Source organism: Ostrinia furnacalis, unplaced genomic scaffold, assembly GCF_004193835.3.
Source record: "Ostrinia furnacalis isolate ACB-3 unplaced genomic scaffold, ASM419383v2 OfSCF1656, whole genome shotgun sequence".
NCBI classification, from domain to species: Eukaryota; Metazoa; Arthropoda; class Insecta; order Lepidoptera; family Crambidae; genus Ostrinia; species Ostrinia furnacalis.
In genome coordinates this window covers 206,009-226,529 of record NW_021131895.1, presented here as the reverse complement: position 1 = coordinate 226,529, position 20,521 = coordinate 206,009, and the positions used below count along the sequence as shown (strand labels likewise).

At 46.7% G+C, this 20,521-nt stretch overlaps 1 protein-coding gene across 3 annotated transcripts; it reads left to right on the top strand.

Moving 5' to 3' along the window:
• The first annotated feature begins 170 nt into the window (after positions 1–170).
• On the top strand, positions 171–19,917 carry LOC114353407 (uncharacterized). 3 transcript variants are annotated; one of them, XM_028305401.1, is made up of 10 exons: positions 171–359; positions 559–4,194; positions 4,508–4,611; positions 5,111–5,412; positions 5,924–6,078; positions 10,618–10,757; positions 11,449–11,586; positions 12,302–12,557; positions 16,608–16,793; positions 19,122–19,917. In XM_028305401.1, the coding sequence occupies exons 2-10, from the start codon at positions 784–786 to the stop codon at positions 19,440–19,442; spliced, it is 5,013 nt and encodes a 1,670-aa protein (XP_028161202.1). In that variant the 5' UTR covers positions 171–359; positions 559–783; the 3' UTR covers positions 19,443–19,917. The 3 variants fall into 3 exon arrangements, with proteins under 3 accessions (XP_028161202.1, XP_028161201.1, XP_028161200.1); XM_028305399.1 differs by lacking the exons at positions 10,618–10,757; positions 11,449–11,586; positions 12,302–12,557; positions 16,608–16,793; positions 19,122–19,917 and adding exons at positions 7,506–7,645; positions 8,552–8,630; positions 14,640–14,776 and having other exon boundaries at positions 173–359; XM_028305400.1 differs by lacking the exons at positions 10,618–10,757; positions 11,449–11,586; positions 12,302–12,557; positions 16,608–16,793; positions 19,122–19,917 and adding exons at positions 8,796–8,836; positions 9,022–9,126 and having other exon boundaries at positions 172–359; positions 5,924–5,992.
• The last annotated feature ends 604 nt before the right edge of the window (positions 19,918–20,521 follow it).

The window sequence follows — 20,521 nt, the reverse complement described above, 5'->3', positions numbered from 1 at the left end:
AAGCTAAAATGCTGCCCCACAGTGGCAATAATCTGATTAAAAATAAAAAAGTTTGATTTATGGTCATTGACATTAGTCTATGGTTTTTCCGTTATACGCACGTATCGCTCGATATATTTTTTATTTGCGACAAAAACACCTACAAATTGAATAGAACACTGTATGGCTCAATGCCACGAAGCAGATATCGACATTTTGGTCCGTGCATCGGAATACAAAGTTTTGTGTAGTGAACGAGACGTCTGCAATATGTCTGACTATTTGGAAATATTTTTAGATAATCATAGCTGTAATTAATTGTAAAAGCTATAAAAACGTTATTGATGTCATGGATTACACATGACAAATACTACAAATAGGTAAGTTCGTGGTGGATAAAGTGGTACTCTGCTAATTCCTTCCTAGTACAAGCACAACGTTGGACTTTTTTGTCTCAATGGCCTTTATCTCACGAGTTTTGTTTCTTTTGTCCTCGATTTCGACATTCAAACAAGTTTGTATAATTTGAAGTCTCAGATATCGCGATGTGTATTTATATAGATTTATTTTGTCCGACAGATCGATAAGAAGACGACTTACAACGAAGATATGTATTGTTGTGGGTCGTGTGGTAGCCTCGCACTCGCATGTCAATAAGAGATATGCGCGTCACGGACGTAGTGCGGACTGGTGCTTCGTTCTGAGTGCGCATTTCGTCAAGGAGAGACACTGACCTTCGCGACGACAGCGAATATCAAGACGTCAAAAGTGTTTTTACGGAATTGTAGACGAAAGTGAGGCAGGATGGATCAAATGGTGCAGTGCCCTGTGTGCACGCTCTACCTGCACAATGGGATCACACTAGAATCTCACCTTGATACCCATCCCAAAGACCAGGTAATAAAAGCATTGTGCAACCTAACCACGAAGGCCAGTAGTAGCTATGCAAGCAGAACATCCACACCGATGCACTGTGACCGCTCGTACAGAAGCAGGTCTCGGACTCCAGCAGTGGACGACAGATGGTCCCACAGAAGTAGTGAAACGGATAGATACTGGCGAAGAACACCGAGCAGAACTTCCAAATCAAGTCAGGCATTAAATGCTTCCCGCAATGGAACACCAGACATTAGAATGAGTGATATGAGCTTTGAAAACAATAGTGCTAATCAATTTTCTGCTCCATCTTATCCTCTGAAAGCAGACAAAACTCAACAGTATCCGAATACACCGACTGGCGAATTGGAACCGCCCTATGCATATTACCAGGACACCAATGATGATAGAGAAATAAAGTATTCCCGCAGCCCAGAATACAATCCTTTGGATACCAGTACCCCAGTTTTCGCTCATAACACTCCAACAACTACCAATGTCAAAATACAGGCTACTTTGCTTCCAACAGTTACTCGGAGAAGCAATGAGAATATAGTAAAAATGTTACCAAAACCAAATAATATACTTGTAAAGACTAATATGGGTGGATTACAGTATATCACTCCAGGGTTGAAGCCGATGCATTTGATGGTGCCCACTCCTCCAACGTTTGTCCAAAAAAATGTACAAAGCAACATGATTATGGCCAGTGGTTTACCTGTAAGCACAATGGTGGAGTCAAAGACATTGGCCCCAACAATACCCACAAACCATTTCAATCAAATGACCAGCAGTACCTTCACACCAGGTACAACAGTAGTACAAAATTCTCAGATTATTTATAGAGAAATGGTTCAGAATATGGATGGTAAGCGTTTCGTTTCATGTGTGCCTTCAGTGCTCGGTCATGAGAATGTTCCTAATGTTGCACCGGGGACATCTATGTATCAGAATTTAATGTTAGTGGATCAACTTGGAAATGCACCATGCATGTACACAGCACCGCAGCCCATTATACCAAAGCCCTGTACCACAACTGTCTATCCTAATAATGGTATGGAGGCACCTAGCGGTACCAATTCAAATGAACATAAAGCTGGTCCTTCTTCAGATGATCGCAATAAAACTCTTGTTAATGAAGTAACTGCCATTGTTGATCCATTGGCCCTTCCTGCTGGAACCAACACGAGTTCGACCACCACCCAAACTGAAGTAGATATATCTATCCCTAAAAAAACTGATGTTCAGTCTGTTGAAAAATGTGACACGCCAGGGTCTAGTAAAGGCTTGAAAATCCTCAGTAACATTAAAGTGGAAGTTCCAGTTCAACACAACAAGAATATGCTGAACACTGTGATGGATCTGACTGGAACCACAGACCCTGAGGATCCTGAGAGGTCAGAGACACCTGAGAAAATTCTACCTGATTTAGATGATCACAATCATATGTCTGATGATTGCACCCAACCATCAATATCTAGCAGTGACAGTGCAGTCTCACATGCCTTTTCTGTGATAAAAAATGTTGGTAACCCACCATCTTATAAAGAATCTTCCATCAAATCAAGTATAGATAGTAAAATCGATGCAGAATTTTCTGACAGCTGCCCAGTCCCAGATTTAATATGTAATGAGAAACCATCTATATCACCTTGCAGCGAATTATCAGAGGTTGGAGATAACTCTGCTGATCGTGCTTCAGTATGTAACTCGGAATCGCCTAAACCTCAAATAAACCAATCAATTAGTTTAGATAGTAATACTGATAAGAAGCCCCAATCGGCAATAAAACCATACAGACACAATGCACTACGATTAAATAATATATTTGTGAAAAAGCACAAAAAAATATTACAAATAAAAAATGCAAAGCAGTCCAGTAGTCAGTTGGATCACACAGAAGTAGAGCCACAAGCGTCGTCATCCTTTTGTAACTCGCCTGAAAATTTTCCTAGAGGCTCACCGGCTTCATTTAAGTCGGTCGAAAAATTCTCTCAAGCATCACCTGCTTCATTTAAGTCGGTCGAAAAGTTCTCCCCAGCGTCACCGGTTTCATGTAAATCGGTCGAAAAATTCTCTCGAGCGTCACCGGCATCATTCAAGTCGGTCGAAAAGTTCTCTCCAGCGTCACCGGCTTCGTGTAAGTCGGTCGATAAATTCTCTCGGGCGTCGCCGGCTTCATTTAAGTCGGTCGAAAAATTCTCTCAAGCATCACCGGCTTCATGTAAGTCGGTCGAAAAATTATCTCGAGCGTCACCGGCTTCATTTAAGTCGGTCGAAAAATTCTCTCAAGCCTCACCGGCTTCTTGTAAGTCGGTCGAAAAATTCTCTCCAGCGTCATCCTTGTGCAAGTCGCCGGATAACTTTTCTCGAGCGTCATCATCTTCGTGCAAGTCGCCGGAAATTTTCACCCGCGCGTCGTCATCTTGTAAATCACCTGGAAATTTTTCTCGAGCGTCATCGTCCTCGTGCCGAACACCCGAAAATTTTTCAATAACTAAAATGATTTGCTCCGAAAAGTCTGAATGTTTAGACGAAAAGAGTCCTTTAGAATCGATGCCAGAAGAGAAGATGATCGAGAAAGACGAAGAAGACCAAGATCATAACGATTTCGACGCCGACACGGAGGAGCAGTCGATGGACATCGAGCCCGTCGCGTCCTCCAGCCTGAACACTTCGGACCAGTTCACGACCAGCATAGACGTGGTGCAGGTCAAAGAGGAGGTGAACACGAGCAACGAGGATCCTTTCAGCAACGAGAACAGTAATTCCAATCGCGAGATGGAACCTTTGGACGGTCTGCGGCCGATCAACGTGATATCGTACGGCAACATGCCGCCGGGGGAGTTCGACGAGGAGTCGAACCATCGCGAGCTTCTCGAGCTGGAGGCTGCGTCGAAAAACAAGCAGTTCGTCAGCATGATGAACGAGAACTACTTCGGGGACAACATCTACGCGGACTACTTTACTCCGGACCGCGTGGAGGCGTTCGACGCGGCCCGGGAGGCGCCGTCGTTCGCGAAAGAGAATCCGAAGGATATGTACCTGTGGGGCGAGTCGTCGCACCACAAGGAGAGCGAGTTCGTGCTGCCGAACTTTATACACGAGAGTTATAAGATAGCGGAGAGCAGCGCGGTGGATTATGCCGAGATGGGGAGTAGAGCGGTGCGGGTAGACGTGGAAGTGGACGTGTGCGAGCGGGACAGCAAGGCGGACGTGCTGGGCGAGGCCGGGCCGGGCGAGGCGCCGCTGAACATTTGCGCCGACGAGCGGATGCCGCCGCGCGGCGAGCTCAGCGGCCAGGAGAGCAACGGGGACACGGAGTCGCCGTGGAACGGAGTAAGAACCTTTTTGGCACCACAGCATTAATCGCAAACTAACATTGTAATTAAGTGTAACATACGGTGTGGAGACTAATGTGAACGGCTTCGTAGTGTAGCAATATTTGTCATGTATTAATCCTATCATTATCCTATTATAAGTATCGATCAGGAGCGAACCCGAATCATAATAAACGATCTCGAGTGCAAAGAAGTTATCATTGATGCGAACGTTGAGCGAACTTTGGCTCTTAACGTTAAGGTAAGGTTTTAAGAGCATATAAAAATTTGTTTTAAAAATGTATTCTTACCAACGCCCACTCGTATTTCAGATGTACACGGACGTACCGCCTTCGGAGCCCTACGATTTGATCGCGCGCGAGAGTTGGGTGTCGGACGGCTCCGAGATAGATACCAATGAGAAGCGGGAAAATTTGTGAGTAAAGTATAATTTAGATTCATTTATTTATAGCGAAATACGACTCCCGATTTTTTAATACACTCGACATCAAATAAATCGCACCTCCCGCGAGAAATAATCTTTAAAAAATAGGTAGTTATGCTTGAGCTAACTTTTATAGCTATAAAACTGTTAAGTTGGGATTAATCGTTATCCACCTGTTAAAGAGGACATGTGAGATCATTATTTGGTTTTACAACCATAAAAATTGTTCTAATTGATCCCAGAGGAGAGCCCAAAGTGAGGTTTTCAAGTCACATTTATGGTATATGTTAATCATTTATTTAGATTATTATATGTGTTTTTATTTAAGGATATTTATTGGGCTTTCAAATAACACCAATATTGTTGGGGCACCGTGATTGTGTCAAAAGAAAATTTTAAAGTTCGCATCGCGGAAAGTGCGATTTATTTGATGTTGAGTGTATTTTATGAATTTTGGTTTAGATAATTTTAACGTCGCGTATGTTTTCAGGGAGGAAGAGATCCATTTCGCGCAAAAAGGGCGTATTTTCACGTGCTCGATATGCGGCTCTAAGTTTCCCTCGTTGTACGAGATGCGTGCGCATAAGTCAGCGGCGCATGCGCCTTTGACTGTTCACGCGCCGCTCGTGGCGCCCGCCCTAGCGTCCCAGCTGTCCCCCCACCCTCCGCAGTTCGTTCTGCCCCCCCACTCGCTGCAGCCACCCGAAACGGCGCGCACGTCATACAGCAGGATGCTGACCGCGAGGATTATCAAGAAAGAGGAAAAACCGGACGACGCCACTGGAGTTCCTGGTACGTGTAAAGCCCGGTCTGTGAGCACGTAGAATTTTGTCCAATGACCCCAAGCTACCACACTCACCATGCTCGCACACTCACTGCGAGCGCCCGTCGCACAGTCGCGACAGCAACATAATTATGCGCGAGCGATAAGGATGGGTAGCTTGGGGTCATTGGACACAATTCTACGTGCTCACAGACCAGACCAGATACAGTTGATATTATTTTCTTGCAGTAGTCGAGACCATAGATGCAGACCGTTACCGACCGGTCAATCTGGAAATCTTGGGGAGGCCTATATTCAGCAATGGACGTCTTGTCCTGAAATGATGAGTCGACAAAAGGCCAGCAGTTGAGACCGAGTGCTTGAAGTTGCGACCTTGAAACAGTCAGTATATGGCTGACCAAACTGCTATTGGCAGTGTTATTTATTTTTCTTATACATGCGCGTCGGTCTGTCAAACGACTTTTTTTGGGTTTTTTAAAAGGTCAAACTTGGTAATTATCTATTCAATACTTTCGCCAGGCACTGCCGGAATGCCGCTAGACTCGAAAGAGGTGCTCGCGAGCAGTATGCTTCAGTACGACGCTCTAGGAGAGGCCAAGCCCAAGCTCGAGGCGCTCATCAAGCAGGAGGCCAAGGCGCGCCGCAAGAGAGACTTCGTCTGCCCCACGTGCAAGGTGAGACACCTTCAACAGGTGACCCCGGGCTCCGCTAGACTCTAAGGAGGCGCTCGCGAGCAGCATTCTACAAGAAGAAGGCGCTCGCGAGCAGTATGCTTCAGTACGACGCTCTAGGAGAGGCCAAGCCCAAGCTCAAGGCGTTTATCAAGCAGTAGGCCAAGGCGCGCCGCAAGAGAGACTTCGTCTGCCCCACGTGCAAGGTGAGACACCTTCCCCAGGCGAGCCCAGGCTCCGCTGGACTCGAAGGAGGCCAGGCCAGAGAGGAAGGACCTAGTTCTACGTAAATCCTGATGGTGACCTCCGTAAGCATTATTTAGTCCGGAATGCGAGACGTCACCATCAGCAATAGCCTCTAGCATTTGTCCGCGTTCCTTGCTCGACCGCTCAGTGCAGCCTCAGCAAGTGAAAGGAGACAGAGTTTCTTTGACAACGAGCGGTGCGCGGGACAAGCGCTTCTAGTCACCACCAGGGCACCAGATCACCCATATCTGGCGGTCGAGGCCTGTTATTGAAGATTTCGTAAGCTAACTTTTCGTGTCATGATGGTATCAGCAGCAGGCCTGTTCATCTGCCCGAGTAGGCATCGAAGAAAAATCACGCGTGGCGTAATCCACAAGGGTTTTACGAGTGTGCAATGAGAGAGACTTATGCCCGTTTTCACCATCAATCCCTAATTTTTAAGTGACCCGTATGGTAACACATAACAGGCATTTTGTTTCCATAGGGGTCACTTAAAAAAATAGGGATTGATGGTAAAAACGGACATCACGCGCTAGGTTTTCTTCACCCATTGTAAAAAAAATATTCGCTATGGAAAGAAGAAAAATATGCGTGTGGTGCGCTAGATGGCGACAGTAGCTTCTTGTAGCAGTCAGCCCTATCGCATCGGCACAGTACCGACAGAGTAAATACAAATGAAGTAGGTCATCTTCATAGAAACGCCCGAGTGCGGTTTGTATGTGAGCGCGCCAATACGTATGCGGCGCGCACACACACACTGACAAAATGTAGCGTTGATTAGCGGTGAGTTGCCCCGAAGATGACCTACTCATTTGTATTTACTCTGGTACCGAGTAAACTGACGTGACGTATGTAAACGAAACGGTGCTCGTCTCTGAGACAAGCTAAATTACACTATATTGTTGATGACATTGAGTACACATTTTTTAAAATACCTTCGCGAAGAAAACTACGTAGTCTATATTATTTTCTATGGTATCAGGCACTTAGGCTGGTTTTAGTGTCACGCGGATTGTCAGTGCGAATCGCTCCGCACAGCCGATCTGTATGAACTGCTAGGAAGCGGAGTGGTTCCTCCGGACCGCATTACTCTAAAACGCTCCCTAGAAGTTCATACAGATTGGCCGTGCGGAGCGGGTCCGCACCGGACGGTCTCTCTTTAATTGCTTGGTTGATGCTTGCAGGAGGACCAGCTGACCGAGGTGGCGTTCGCAGCGCACCTCAAGATCCACCCGCTAGAGTGCCTGACGTGCGGCAAGTGCTTCTTCCGCCGCTCCAACCTTCAGCTGCACATCAAGATGCATCTGGGCATCAGGAACCACAAGTAAGCGATGGATATTGAACTTTATGGACGTTGGAATAGGTTTCAAAATCGATGCATGGATATCTATCTTCTTCTTCTAAATATAAATAACTCCAAGGTGACTGACTGACCGACTGACTGACTGACTGACTGACAGTGATCTATCGACGCAAAGCCCAAACCACTGGACGGATCGGGCTGAAATTAGGCATGCAGGTAGATGTTATGACATAGGCATCCGCTAAGAAAAGATTTTGCGAAACTCCACCCCTAAGGGGATAAAACGGGATCCACGCGTACGAAGTCGCGAGCGGCCGCTAGTTTTACTTATTAGACTCAGAATTGTCTCACTGTATCTATGCAATTTATATATTTGTTAGCTGTTTGTTTTCTGAATAAAACAAAATAAAATAAAATAAAATAGAGTTCAAATTCGATTTAGATAATAGAACGACAAATAAAAAGCGCGAACGGGAAGCAAAGACATAACAATGCACGTCCTACCTGACGCAATGGTCGCCTTAACAACGTATCAGATAGGTTGTACTGTTTTCCACCGCAAGTGTGCATTAGTAGCACAATAGATTATGGACTTTATAAGCAACTAGCGGCCGCCCGCGACTTCGTCCACGTGAACCCCGTTTAACCCCCTTAGGGTTGAAGTTTTGAGTTTTTTTAGAGGTTTCCCGGTGATTATTCGAACTTTTATCGCCGTAAAAACCATCCTTGGACTTCAACAAACATTTTAAAAAAAGAATTGGTAAAATTGGTCCAGGCGTTGTTGAGTTATGCGCTTACCAACACATTTTGCGATTCATTTTTATATTATAGATTTAACAGGGTTCAAAATACATTAAGATACACTTCTTCAAAGCAGGGTAGGTTTTGATAATAGTTTCACTCACTAATAAAATATGTCTTCTACAGGTGCGAGGTATGCGAAAAGCGGTTCATCACTCGACAGAAACTGATCGAGCACCAGAACGTGCACACCGGCCGCACGCCCNAGGCCAAGGCGCGCCGCAAGAGAGAATTCGTCTGCCCCACGTGCAAGGTGAGACACCTTCAACAGGCGACCCCGGGCTCCGCTAGACTCTAAGGAGGCGCTCGCGAGCAGCATTCTGCAAGAAGAAAGCGCTCGCGAGCAGTATGCTTCAGTACGACGCTCTAGGAGAGGCCAAGCCCAAGCTCGAGGCGCTCATCAAGCAGGAGGCTAAGGCGCGCTGCAAGAGAGACTTCGTCTGCCCCACGTGCAAGGTGAGACACCATCCCCAGGCGACCCCGGGCTCCGCTGGACTCTAAAAAGGCGCTCGCGAGCAGCATTCTGCAAGAAGAAGGCGCTCGCGAGCAGTATGCTTCAGTACCACGCCTTAGGAGAGGCCAAGCCCAAGCTCGAGGCCAAGGCGCGCCGCAAGAGGGACTTCGTCTGCCCCACGTGCAAGGTGAGACTCCTTCCCCAGGCGAGCCCGGGCTCCGCTAGACTCTAAGGAGGCGCTCGCGAGCAGCGTTCTGCAAGAAGAAGGCGCTCGCGAGCAGTATGCTTCAGTACGACGCACTAGGAGAGGCCAAGCCCAAGCTCGAGGCGCTCATCAAGCAGGAGGCCAAGGCGCGCCGCAAGAGAGACTTCGTCTGCCCCACGTGCAAGGTGAGACACCTTCGACAGGTGACCCCGGGCTCCGCTGGACTCTAAGGAGGCGCTCGCGAGCAGCATTCTACAAGAAGAAAGCGCTCGCGAGCAGTATGCTTCAGTACCACGCCTTAGGAGAGGCCAAGCCCAAGCTCGAGGCCAAGGCGCGCCGCAAGAGGGACTTCGTCTGCCCCACGTGCAAGGTGAGACACCTTCCCCAGGCGAGCCCGGGCTCCGCTGGACTAGAAGGAGGCGCTCGCGAGCAGTATGCTTCAGTACGACGCACTAGGAGAGGCCAAGCCCAAGCTCGAGGCGCTCATCAAGCAGGAGGCCAAGGCGCGCCGCAAGAGGGACTTCGTCTGCCCCACGTGCAAGGTGAGACACCTTCCCCAGGCGATCCCGGGCTCCGCTGGACTCAAAGCACTCAATGCCTACCAGAAAGGTAGGGCCTACCCACTAAAAACCTGACGGTGACCTCCGTAAGCATTATTTAGTCGGGAACGCGAGACATCACCATCAGCAATAGCCTCTAGCATTTGTCCGCGTTCTATGCTCGACATTTGCTCAGTGTAGCCCCAGCAAATCAAAGGAGACAGGGTTCCTTTGCCAATGAGCGGCGCGCGTGACAAGCGCCTCTAGTTACCACCAGACACTCCCGCATCTGGTGGTCAAGGCTTGTTAGGGAAGATTTCGTAAGCTAATTTTTCGTGCCATGATGGTATGCAGCAGCAGGCCTGTTCATCTGCCCGAGTAGGCATCCAAAACAAATCGCGCGGCATATCCGCGCCGGCGGGTTTAATCCACAAGGGATTCACGAGCGAGTAGTGACTGATTTACGCGCTCCTTTTCTTCACCCACTGTAAAAAATGATCGCTATAGAAAGAAGAAATATAAAAATACGCATGTGGTGCGATAAATGGCGACACAGTAAAAGTCAGCCCTATCGCATTGGCACAGTACCGATCACTGACGTATGTAAACGAAACGATGCTCGACTCTGAGACAAGCTAAATTACACCAAATTGTTGACCTTCGCGAAGAAAACTCTGTATTGGTTCCCAAACTTATTTGAGACGCGCCCCCTTTCGACCATACAAAAAATTCCGCGCCCCCCCTCTTCCAGTTAAGATTTATTGATTGATCGTATCGAGCAGTCTGGAATGCATTCTCTCAGCGGTCGCAGGTTTTTTATACTTATGAACCCAGATGGCCCGGTCATGGCGCAAAGACCTTTAAAGGAGGGCCCTTTAAAGGTCTTTGCGCCTCCACTGGGGGGCGCGCCCCCCACTTTGGGAACCAATGCTGTACGTAGTCTATATTATTTTCTATGGTATCAGGCACTTAATTGGCTCGTCGATCTTTGCAGGAGGACCAGCTAACCGAGGTGGCGTTCCAGGCGCACCTCAAGATCCACCCTTTAGAGTGCCTGACGTGCGGCAAGTGCTTCTTCCGCCGCTCCAACCTTCAGCTGCACATCAAGATGCATCTGGGCATCAGGAACCATAAGTAAGCGATAGATTTTGAACTTTATGGACCTTGGAATAGGTTTCAAAATCGATGCATGGATATCTATCTTCTTCTTCTAAATATAAATAACTCCAAGGTGACTGACTGACCGACTGACTGACTGACTGACTGACATAGTGATCTATCGACGCAAAGCCCAAACCACTGGACGGATCGGGCTGAAATTAGGCATGCAGGTAGATGTTATGACGTAGGCATCCGCCAAGAAAAGATTTTACGAAACTCCACCCCTAAAGGGATAAAACGGGTTCCACGCGTACGAAGTCGCGGGCGGCCGCTAGTTTTACTTATAAGACTCAGAATTGTCTCACTGTATCTATGCAATTTATATATTTGTAAGCTGTTTGTTTTCTGAATAAAACAAAATAAAAATAAAATAAAATAGAGTTCAAATTCGATTTAGATAGTACAACGACAAATAAAAAGCGCGAATTTGTAATAGACTGAAATAAATGACGTAAGGCAAAGACATAACCATGCACGTCTTACCTGACGCAATGGTCGCCTCAACAACGTATCAGATAGGTTGTACTGTTTTCCACTGCTAGTGTGCATTAGTAGCACAATAGATTATGGACTTTATAAGCAATTTAATAGGGTTCAAAATATATTAAGATACACTTCTTCAGAGATAATTACATAGTATCACTCACTAATATGTCTTCTACAGGTGCGAGGTATGCGAAAAGCGGTTCATCACTCGACAGAAACTGATTGAGCATCAGAACGTGCACACCGGCCGCACGCCCGTCAAGTGCACCATCTGCGACGACACCTTCCGCCGCTACTCCAACATGGTGCAGCACCGGTGAGTCGACCCTGTAGCGATGCACATAAGGTCTACTTTGGAGTGGCCATTTGTACTCGATCAACTNTGTAGCGAGGCATATAAGGTCTAATTTGGTGCAGGAGGTTACTTTGTCAAAATTTTCTACAGAATTTGACAGCGGCAGCAGCGCGGCGCGGAGGGGAGCTAAAGTCTGATTGGTGTACAACCCTACGATAGCGAGGTGTGCATGGGAAAATGAAAGCTATTTTACAGGCAATAGCATCATTTATTGAGATTCAAAGCTAAGCTATGTGATGAACCTATTTGAACCTAGCTGAACCTAGCTGAACCTGGGTGGGCATACATTTCCAGGGGTTATATAAAGCCAGGAGAAAAACAAATGTTAGCGCGAGCTAAAGGAGCACAGCGCCATCTATTATCCCAAATATAAACTATGTTTTACTTACCCATTGTTCTTGGTGGACTTGCTTTTCACTTGACACTCAAACTTATACATTGGTTATTCAAAACATTCTCCGCTCTGCTCCGCTTTGGTGGAAACCGGGTCTAAAAAACGTCCACGCTCATAGTATTTAAAAACGCAAAGGAAGCGAGTGAAAAATTGGGGAGAACGCACAACGTTCTGTCCCATTTTTCATTCGCTTCCTTTATGCTCGTATACGTACTTACTATACTTACAGTCTAAAAAATACATTAATAGGTTAAAAACTAAAAACGTCACTTCATCTTCCAGGGACCGCCACCACTTCCAAAAGAAGGCCAAAGTGCGTGACTTTGTGTGCCACTGCGGAGCCGTGTTCCATTCGCGGGCCAAGCTGCACTGGCACCAGGAGACACACGACGGCAAGCCCAAGGCCTGCCTCTACTGCTCCGACAAGTTCGTGCACGCGGCTTCGCTCACGCGCCACATACGACGCACGCACAACATCTTCTTCCTGTCCGACCGGAGCAAGGCTAAGGAGAACGTGCCGTGTCCCGTTTGCAAGCAGGTTGGTGGTAGATTAGGGTTGATTGTACCAGGAGAAATAGTTTTCCAATCGGTTGATTAGTCGGCCAACTTGTCGCCCTAAGTCGGCCAATGTCGGCGAAATGTCGGCCAATGTCGGCGGAGATGTCGGCCAATGTCGGCGAAGATGTCGGCCAATGTCGGCGAAGATGTCGGCCAATGTCGGCGAAGATGTCGGCCAATGTCGGCGTAAATGTGGGCCAATGTCGGCGAAAATGTCGGCTAAAGTCGGCCCACCAGTGTCGGCTAAGCCCAATCGGGGCCAAGCTGCACTGGCACCAGGAGACACACGACGGCAAGCCCAAGGCCTGCCTCTACTGCTCCGACAAGTTTGTGCACGCGGCTTCGCTCACGCGCCACATACGACGCACGCACAACATCTTCTTCCTGTCCGACCGGAGCAAGGCTAAGGAGAACGTGCCGTGTCCCGTTTGCAAGCAGGTTGGTGGTAGATTAGGGTTGATTGTACCAGGAGAAATAGTTTTCCAATCGGTTGATTAGTCGGCCAACTTGTCGCCCTAAGTCGGCCAATGTCGGCGAAGATGTCGGCCATTGTCGGCGGAGATTTCGGCCAATGTCGGCGAAAATGTCGGCCAAAGTCGACCCACCAATGTCGGTCAAACCCACTCGCGGCCAAGCTGCACTGGCACCAGGAGACCAGGAGATTAGGGTTGATTGTACCAGTAGAAATAGTTTTCCAGTCGGTTGATTAGTCGGCCAACCTGTCGGCCTAAGTCGGCCAATGTCGGCGAAAATGTCGGCCAATGTCGGCGAAGATGTCGGCCAATGTCGGCGAAGATGTCGGCCAATGTCGGCGAAGATGTCGGCCAATGTCGGCGTAAATGTGGGCCAATGTCGGCGAAAATGTCGGCTAAAGTCGGCCCACCAGTGTCGGCTAAGCCCAATCGGGGCCAAGCTGCACTGGCACCAGGAGACACACGACGGCAAGCCCAAGGCCTGCCTCTACTGCTCCGACAAGTTTGTGCACGCGGCTTCGCTCACGCGCCACATACGACGCACGCACAACATCTTCTTCCTGTCCGACCGGAGCAAGGCGAAGGAGAACGTACCGTGTCCCGTTTGCAAGCAGGTTGGTGGTAGATAAGGGGGCGTCCATAAATTACGTGAGACTTTTAGGGGGGGGAGGGGGTCAACGAAAACCTCACTAAATCTCACGTGGGGGAGAGGGGGGGTCTCGGAAAATATCACGTAATTTTTCCCGCAAGAAATAGAGTAAAATTGCCAGAAAACTGGGTTATTGAAGTAAAAAAATATTTTTTTTTTATGATGATAATGACAATTTATTCTAAACAGTCTAATCAAATTAAACTAAAAATTCCGTAGTTGTCTGTCGTTACCACAATACAGTGTGAGTCACGTTAGTGTACATATGAAAATAGCCTATTTTTATCGACAAAAAAGACCTTTTTTACACAATCGGTTAAGTGGATACACGATATCAGCGAAACCTGATATGAATCGTCGGTAGTAGTTGGCAAATGCAACAAAGCGTTTTACTTCGTCAGCGCAACTTGGCCGTGGGTAAGTCTGTATGGTGTCAATTTTGCCTGGGTCTGGGAAAATACCTTCCTGAGTTATCTTGTGTCCCAGGTATACTATTTCTTTTCGCAGAAATTCACATTTGATGGGATTTAATTTTAAATTTACTTTTCTGAATCGATTTAGAACATCAATGAGATTTTTGTTGTGGTTTTCGATACAATTTCCTATTACAACGCAATCATCGAGATAAATGAAACATTTTTGGTAATTAAGACCGGCCATAGCTATCGTCATTAGTCTAGAAAAAACACTTGCGCTTGTTTTAAGTCCCATTGGACAGCGCTTCATTTGGTACTGTTTTCCAGCTGTGAATGTGGTATATTTTCGAGATTCACTATCGAGAGAAAGTTGGTACATTTTATTTAAANAATTTACATACTTCATGCACCATCTGCGACGACACCTTCCGCCGCTACTCCAACATGGTGCAGCACCGGTGAGTCGACCCTGTAGCGATGCAAATAAGGTCTACTTTGGAGCGGTCACTTGTACGCGATCAACTGTCAAGTGCACCATCTGCGACGACACCTTCCGCCGCTACTCCAACATGGTGCAGCACCGGTGAGTCGACCCTGTAGCGAGGCACATAAGGTCTACTTTGGAGCGGTCACTTGTACGCGATCAACTGTCAAGTGCACCATCTGCGACGACACCTTCCGCCGCTACTCCAACATGGTGCAGCACCGGTGAGTGTCGACCCTGTAGCGAGGCACATAAGGTCTACTTTGGAGAGGTCACTTGTATGCTGTACAATCCTACTAATACATATTATAAATGCGAAATTTTGGATGTCTAGATGTTTGTTATTCTTTCACGCAAAAACTACTGAACGGATTTTGATGAAACTACAGTATTATTGTTTATAACCCAGAATAACATATAGGCCTAGGCATATAGCCTGTCTGTGACAAACGAAATTTCACGCGGGTGAAGTCACGGGCAAAAGCTAGTCCGTCATAAAGAGCCTGTCTGATGACGCGTATTTACTCGCGAGTTTCGAATCTAGAGATTCATACATTCTGTCCACATGCAGTCGCGCGTTTCGCCTAAGAATCTCAATCGCGCGAGTATAAAACGCGGCAATGAGGGTTTTCGCGAATGAAAAATCCGCCAGATGGCAATACGTAGACGCGAGGTCCAAATGCTGCATGATTGGTTATTTTTGACATGACATTGACAGATATGTCAAAATCCACCAATCACGCAGCAGTCAGACCCCAGATCCACGTCCCGCCATCTAGCGGATCTTTCATTCGCGAAAACCCTCATTGGACGGCCTAAATGTGAAAGCGCTATAAAACGTCAGTCCATAAAACGTTGAATACTTTTCATCTTCCAGGGACCGCCACCACTTTCAGAAGAAAGCCAAAGTGCGCGACTTCGTGTGCCACTGCGGAGCCGTATTCCATTCGCGGGNCACGCGGCCTCGCTCACGCGCCACATACGACGCACGCACAACATCTTCCTTTCCGACCGGAGTAAGGCGAAGGAGAACGTGCCGTGTCCTGTTTGCAAGCAGGTTGGTGGTAAATTAGGGTTGAATTTACCAGTCGAAGTAGTTTTCCAGTCGGCCAAAATGTCGGCGAAAATGTCGGCCAATGTTGGCGAAAATGTCGGCCAATGTCGGCGAAGATTCGGCCAATGTCGGCGAAAATTTCGGCCAAAATTGGCCCACCAGTGTCGGCCAAAACCACTCGCGGGCCAAGCTGCACTGGCACCAGGAGACGCACGACGTTTAAGCACTCAATAATTGGTGCCATTGTTGAGTAAAGTCACTTGTCACTTGCTAGTGGCAAACACAAAGGCGTCCACTGGTAAGCGCTGAAGCGTTTGGTGGACTATCGCATTTGCACTCACCAGGATTGCGCCACTGCAGTCAGTGTAGAGGAAGTCCTCCTAATCCTAATCCTCTAACTGTAGAGGAAGGTCATGTCAATCACCAGCAGTGCAGCCCTCATTAGTGACAATTCCATTACTAGCATTCCCATTTAGTTCTCATTGTGTGGGGATATTGAGGAACGGTACCGGCAACATTCCAGACCTTGGGAATGGCTCATTCCTACTTGTAGAACATAGCCAGCTCAACCTAGAGAACTTTTCGCTTGGCCTTGGCAAACCTCAAGAATAGGTATGTTTCCTGGGTCAAAAAGCAAGAGTTTTAATTAGTCCGTCATTTAACTTATCTAAAAATACTCTACACGTATTTTTCACTTTTTCAAACTAATGAAAATTTAAAGAGATAAAGCGCGCCAAAGTTCATAAGAAGAGGCCTGTGACGTCAATGAGTGCATAAAAGTGCCACACTTTGTGACGTCGCGCGGACCTTCAACGCACCATAACTGTGTAATTATTTGTTAGATTGACAAATAAAAATATATGTGTCCAATATTTTTGATATTAAACATGACGGACTAAAAAATTTTTTTTAGGAAACTAGCCTATTATCTAAAAGTTCCCTTATTCTTTCCAGATGTACCTTAGATCGAACCTGCGCGCCCATTTACTGACACACAGCGGCAAACGACCACATCTATGCGTCATTTGCAACAAGTCCTTCAGCACCAAGTGGAACCTAAAGCTGCACAGGTGGACACACATGTCAAGATCTGCTAAACCATTTAAGTGTAACCTGTGCAAGGGAGCTTTCATCAGACAGGTATGTTTAGCAATATTGCCAGAAATTTTCTTTGACTTTGCTCAAGATACATGACGCGCCCCACTAACAACCCTGTAGCCTATGCAAAGACGCCTTTATCGGACAGGTACGCTAAAGCCCGGTCTGTGAGCACGTAGAAATTTGTCCAATGACCCCAAGCTACCCATCTTTATCGCTCGCGCGTAATTATATTGCTGTCGCGACTGTGCGATAGCAACATAATTACGCGGTAGCTTAGGGTCATTGGACAAAATTCTACGTGCTCGCAGACCAGACTATACCTATGATTGATTTATCTTTGACAATATTGTCAGATATTTTCCTTAGCTTCCTCACCACAATCTGCAATAAAAGTGGTTATTGGTTAGGTAGTGTCAAATACCCTAGTCCTTACAATGACATTTTACATACCCCCTACTTTAAAAGGCATGGCAACTTCAAGTTATCATTGTCTATTAATTAACCTTAAGATCCGGCAATAAGATTCAAAATGNTGATTTTTTCATATAAATCTATTAGACTCGAAAAATAGGCATTTTATTAAATATCACGTGAGATTAGGGGGGTGGGGGAGGGGGTCAAGCAAAATCTCACCAAATCTCACCAAGGGGGGCGGGGGGGTTGAAAAATGGCCAAAATTGTCTCACGTAATTTATGGACGCCCCCTAAGGCTTGATTGTACCGGTAGAAATAGTTTTCTAGTCGGCCAAACTGTCGGCCAAAATCGCCGGCCTAAGTCCGCCAATGTCGGCGAAGATGTCGGCCATTATCGGCGAAGATTCGGATAATGTCGGCGAAAATGTTGGCTAAAGTCGGCCCACTAGTGTCGGCCAAGCCCACTCGCGCGCCAAGCTGCACTGGCACCAGGAGACGCACGACGGCAAGCCCAAGGCCTGCCTCTACTGCTCCGACAAGTTCGTGCACGCGGCTTCGCTCACGCGCCACATACGACGCACGCACAACATATTCTTTCTGTCCGACCGAAGCAAGGCAAAGGAGAACGTGCCGTGTCCTGTTTGCAAGCAGGTTGGTGGTAGATAAGGGTTGATTGTACCAGTAGAAATAGTTTTCCAGTCGGCCAAGCTGTCGGCCAAAATCGGTGGCCTAAGTCGGCCAATGTCGGCCAAAGTCGACCCACCAGTGTCGCAGTCGGCCAATCTCACTCGCGGCCAAGCTGCACTGGCACGAGGAGACGCACGATGCTTTAGCACTCACTAATTGGTGCCATTATGTAAGGTCACTGTCATTTTGCTAGTGGCGAAAACGATGGCGCCAACTGATGAGCGGTGAAGCGGTTGGTGGACTATCGCATTTGCACTCACCAAGAGTGCGTCACTGTAGAGGAGGGTCATGTCAATCGGCAGCAGTGCAGCCCTCATAATAAGTGACAATTGCATTACTAGCATTCCCATTTAGTTCTCATTGTGTGGGGATATTGAGGAACGCTACCGGCAACATTCCCGACCTTGGGAATATTCTTGGGAATGACTCATCCCTACTGGTGGAACATAGCCAGCTCAACCCAGAGAACTTTTATCTTTAATAAACCTCATGAATTATTTAAAAGTTCCCTTATTCTTTCCAGATGTACCTCCGGTCTAACCTGCGCGCCCATTTACTAACACACAGCGGCAAGCGACCACATCTATGCGTCATTTGCAACAAGTCCTTCAGCACCAAGTGGAACCTAAAGCTGCACAGGTGGACGCATATGTCAAGATCTGCCAAGCCATTTAAGTGTAACCTGTGCAAGGGAGCTTTCATCAGACAGGTATGTTTAGCAATATTGCCAGAAATTTTCTTTGACTTAGCACAAGATACATGACGCGCCCCACTAACAACCCTGTAGCCTATGCAAAGACGCCTTTATCGGACAGGTACGCTAAAGCCCGGTCTGTGAGCACGTAGAATTTTGTCCAATGACCCCAAGCTACCCATCTTTATCGCTCGCGCGTAATTATATTGCTGTCGCGACTGTGCGATAGCAACATAATTACGCGGTAGCTTAGGGTCATTGGACAAAATTCTACGTGCTCGCAGACCAGACTATACCTATGATTGATTTATCATTGACAATATTGTCAGATATTTTCCTGCACAATCACCACCACAATCTGCAATAAAAGTGGTTATTGGTTAGGTAGTGTCAAATACCCTAGTCCTTACAATGTCATTTTACATACCCTACTTTAAAAAGTATGGCAACTTCAAGTTATCATTGTCTGTTAACCTTAACATCCGGCAATAAGGTTCAAAATATAACATCAATATAACACCCATTTAAACTGCAATCAAATAGCGAAACCGTATGATTTGCCCACTCCTCAGGCGGAGTACATATCCCACATGAACGCGCACAAGTCGTTCCGGCCCTACACGTGCAACTACTGCGGCTGCCAGTTTATCCGCAAGTACAACTGCCAGCGACACGTCAGAGAACACGAGACCGCCAAAAAGTACGTGTGCAAAGTCCCCGAGTGTGGTAAGTCGTTCCACCGGAGCTACTACCTCTCCGAACATATGAAGGTCCACAGCGGAGCCAGACCCTTCGCCTGCAACATCTGCGGAAAAACCTCCAGCAACAAATCCAACCACAACAAACACCTTAAAATCCACCACGCGCGGGAACCCGTCGCCACCGAGGCGTAGTCCCGACGCACGTAGTTAGAAACCAATTTTAATCTTATATTCACCCTTGTGATCGTAACGTGTCATTTTGTTTGTGAGCACACGGAATTTGAAGTGCCTATAAAGATTATATTATGAGGTCACATTACGGACGGATAGTTTACGACTCTTAGCGAATTAATTGTACGTTTATTTTAAGTACCGATAAAAGATTAATATGTAATTTAAGACAGATGCGTATCGGCAGATTACATGATTGAAATTGATGAATGCTGTAAAACTTAATATTGATAAACGACTGATCGATTTAGATTTAATTTAATTGATATGGATCTTATCGTCTGTCTCAAATTGAGGCAGTGTAAGTAACGGACTACTTAAGTAACCTTAGAACCTTATTCCGTGTGCGCAAGGTTCCATGTTGTTTGTATTGTATTCCTATTATTCTGGCGACTACCGCGTGGTTTGTGTTGTGCTTGCGTTCGACTGACTAGCTTTAAAGTCTCGGTGGATTGTCGTTGGTACGCTAAATCTCTATATTCGTTTTACCCGAGTGGAATTTGTTGTGATTTTTATATTGCGTTATTCACAACCGATCTTCCATCGAACGAGTAGGGTAATTGTCGACTGATTTCTAATTCATCCTGTAGATATGTACATAGATAGGATTACTTGAAGTATGTTAGTGTCCTCATAATAAAAATGCCAAATCCATAATCATTGTAACGGTGCTTGTTTTAAAGCTCTTTTTTGTACGAATGTGGTTGGTGTTTTGGCGTACTGACGGCAAGCTCCATCGGCGCTGGCGCAGCTCGACGACTCTTTTGCATGGAGTAGGCGCTCGCGTACAAAGTATGTTTAGGTACCTCGGTTGTGAGTAGACGAGTAGCGTTAACTTCGGGCCGGGTGTTCGTTGCGCGGTACATGATGCCGAAGTGCCATTAAAATTGTTGTGACTACAGCTCGATAGATATAATATGCATATTTATATAGTAATTTGTTAAATTTACTCCTAGTTCGTGAAGCCACCGCGTGTGACAGCGCCCTAACGCTTGTCTGGCTTCCGTTGTAAAACACTGAGTTGGTTATTTGACATTTTA

Excerpts from the sequence above, each read along its gene's own strand:
- LOC114353407 (XM_028305401.1), top strand. The coding sequence starts at position 784 with ATGGATCAAATGGTGCAGTGCCCTGTGTGCACGCTCTACCTGCACAAT. Across the intron at positions 5,413-5,923 it reads CGACGCCACTGGAGTTCCTG|GCACTGCCGGAATGCCGCTA; the intron begins GTACGTGTAAAG and ends TACTTTCGCCAG. Across the intron at positions 10,758-11,448 it reads CTGGGCATCAGGAACCATAA|GTGCGAGGTATGCGAAAAGC; the intron begins GTAAGCGATAGA and ends TGTCTTCTACAG.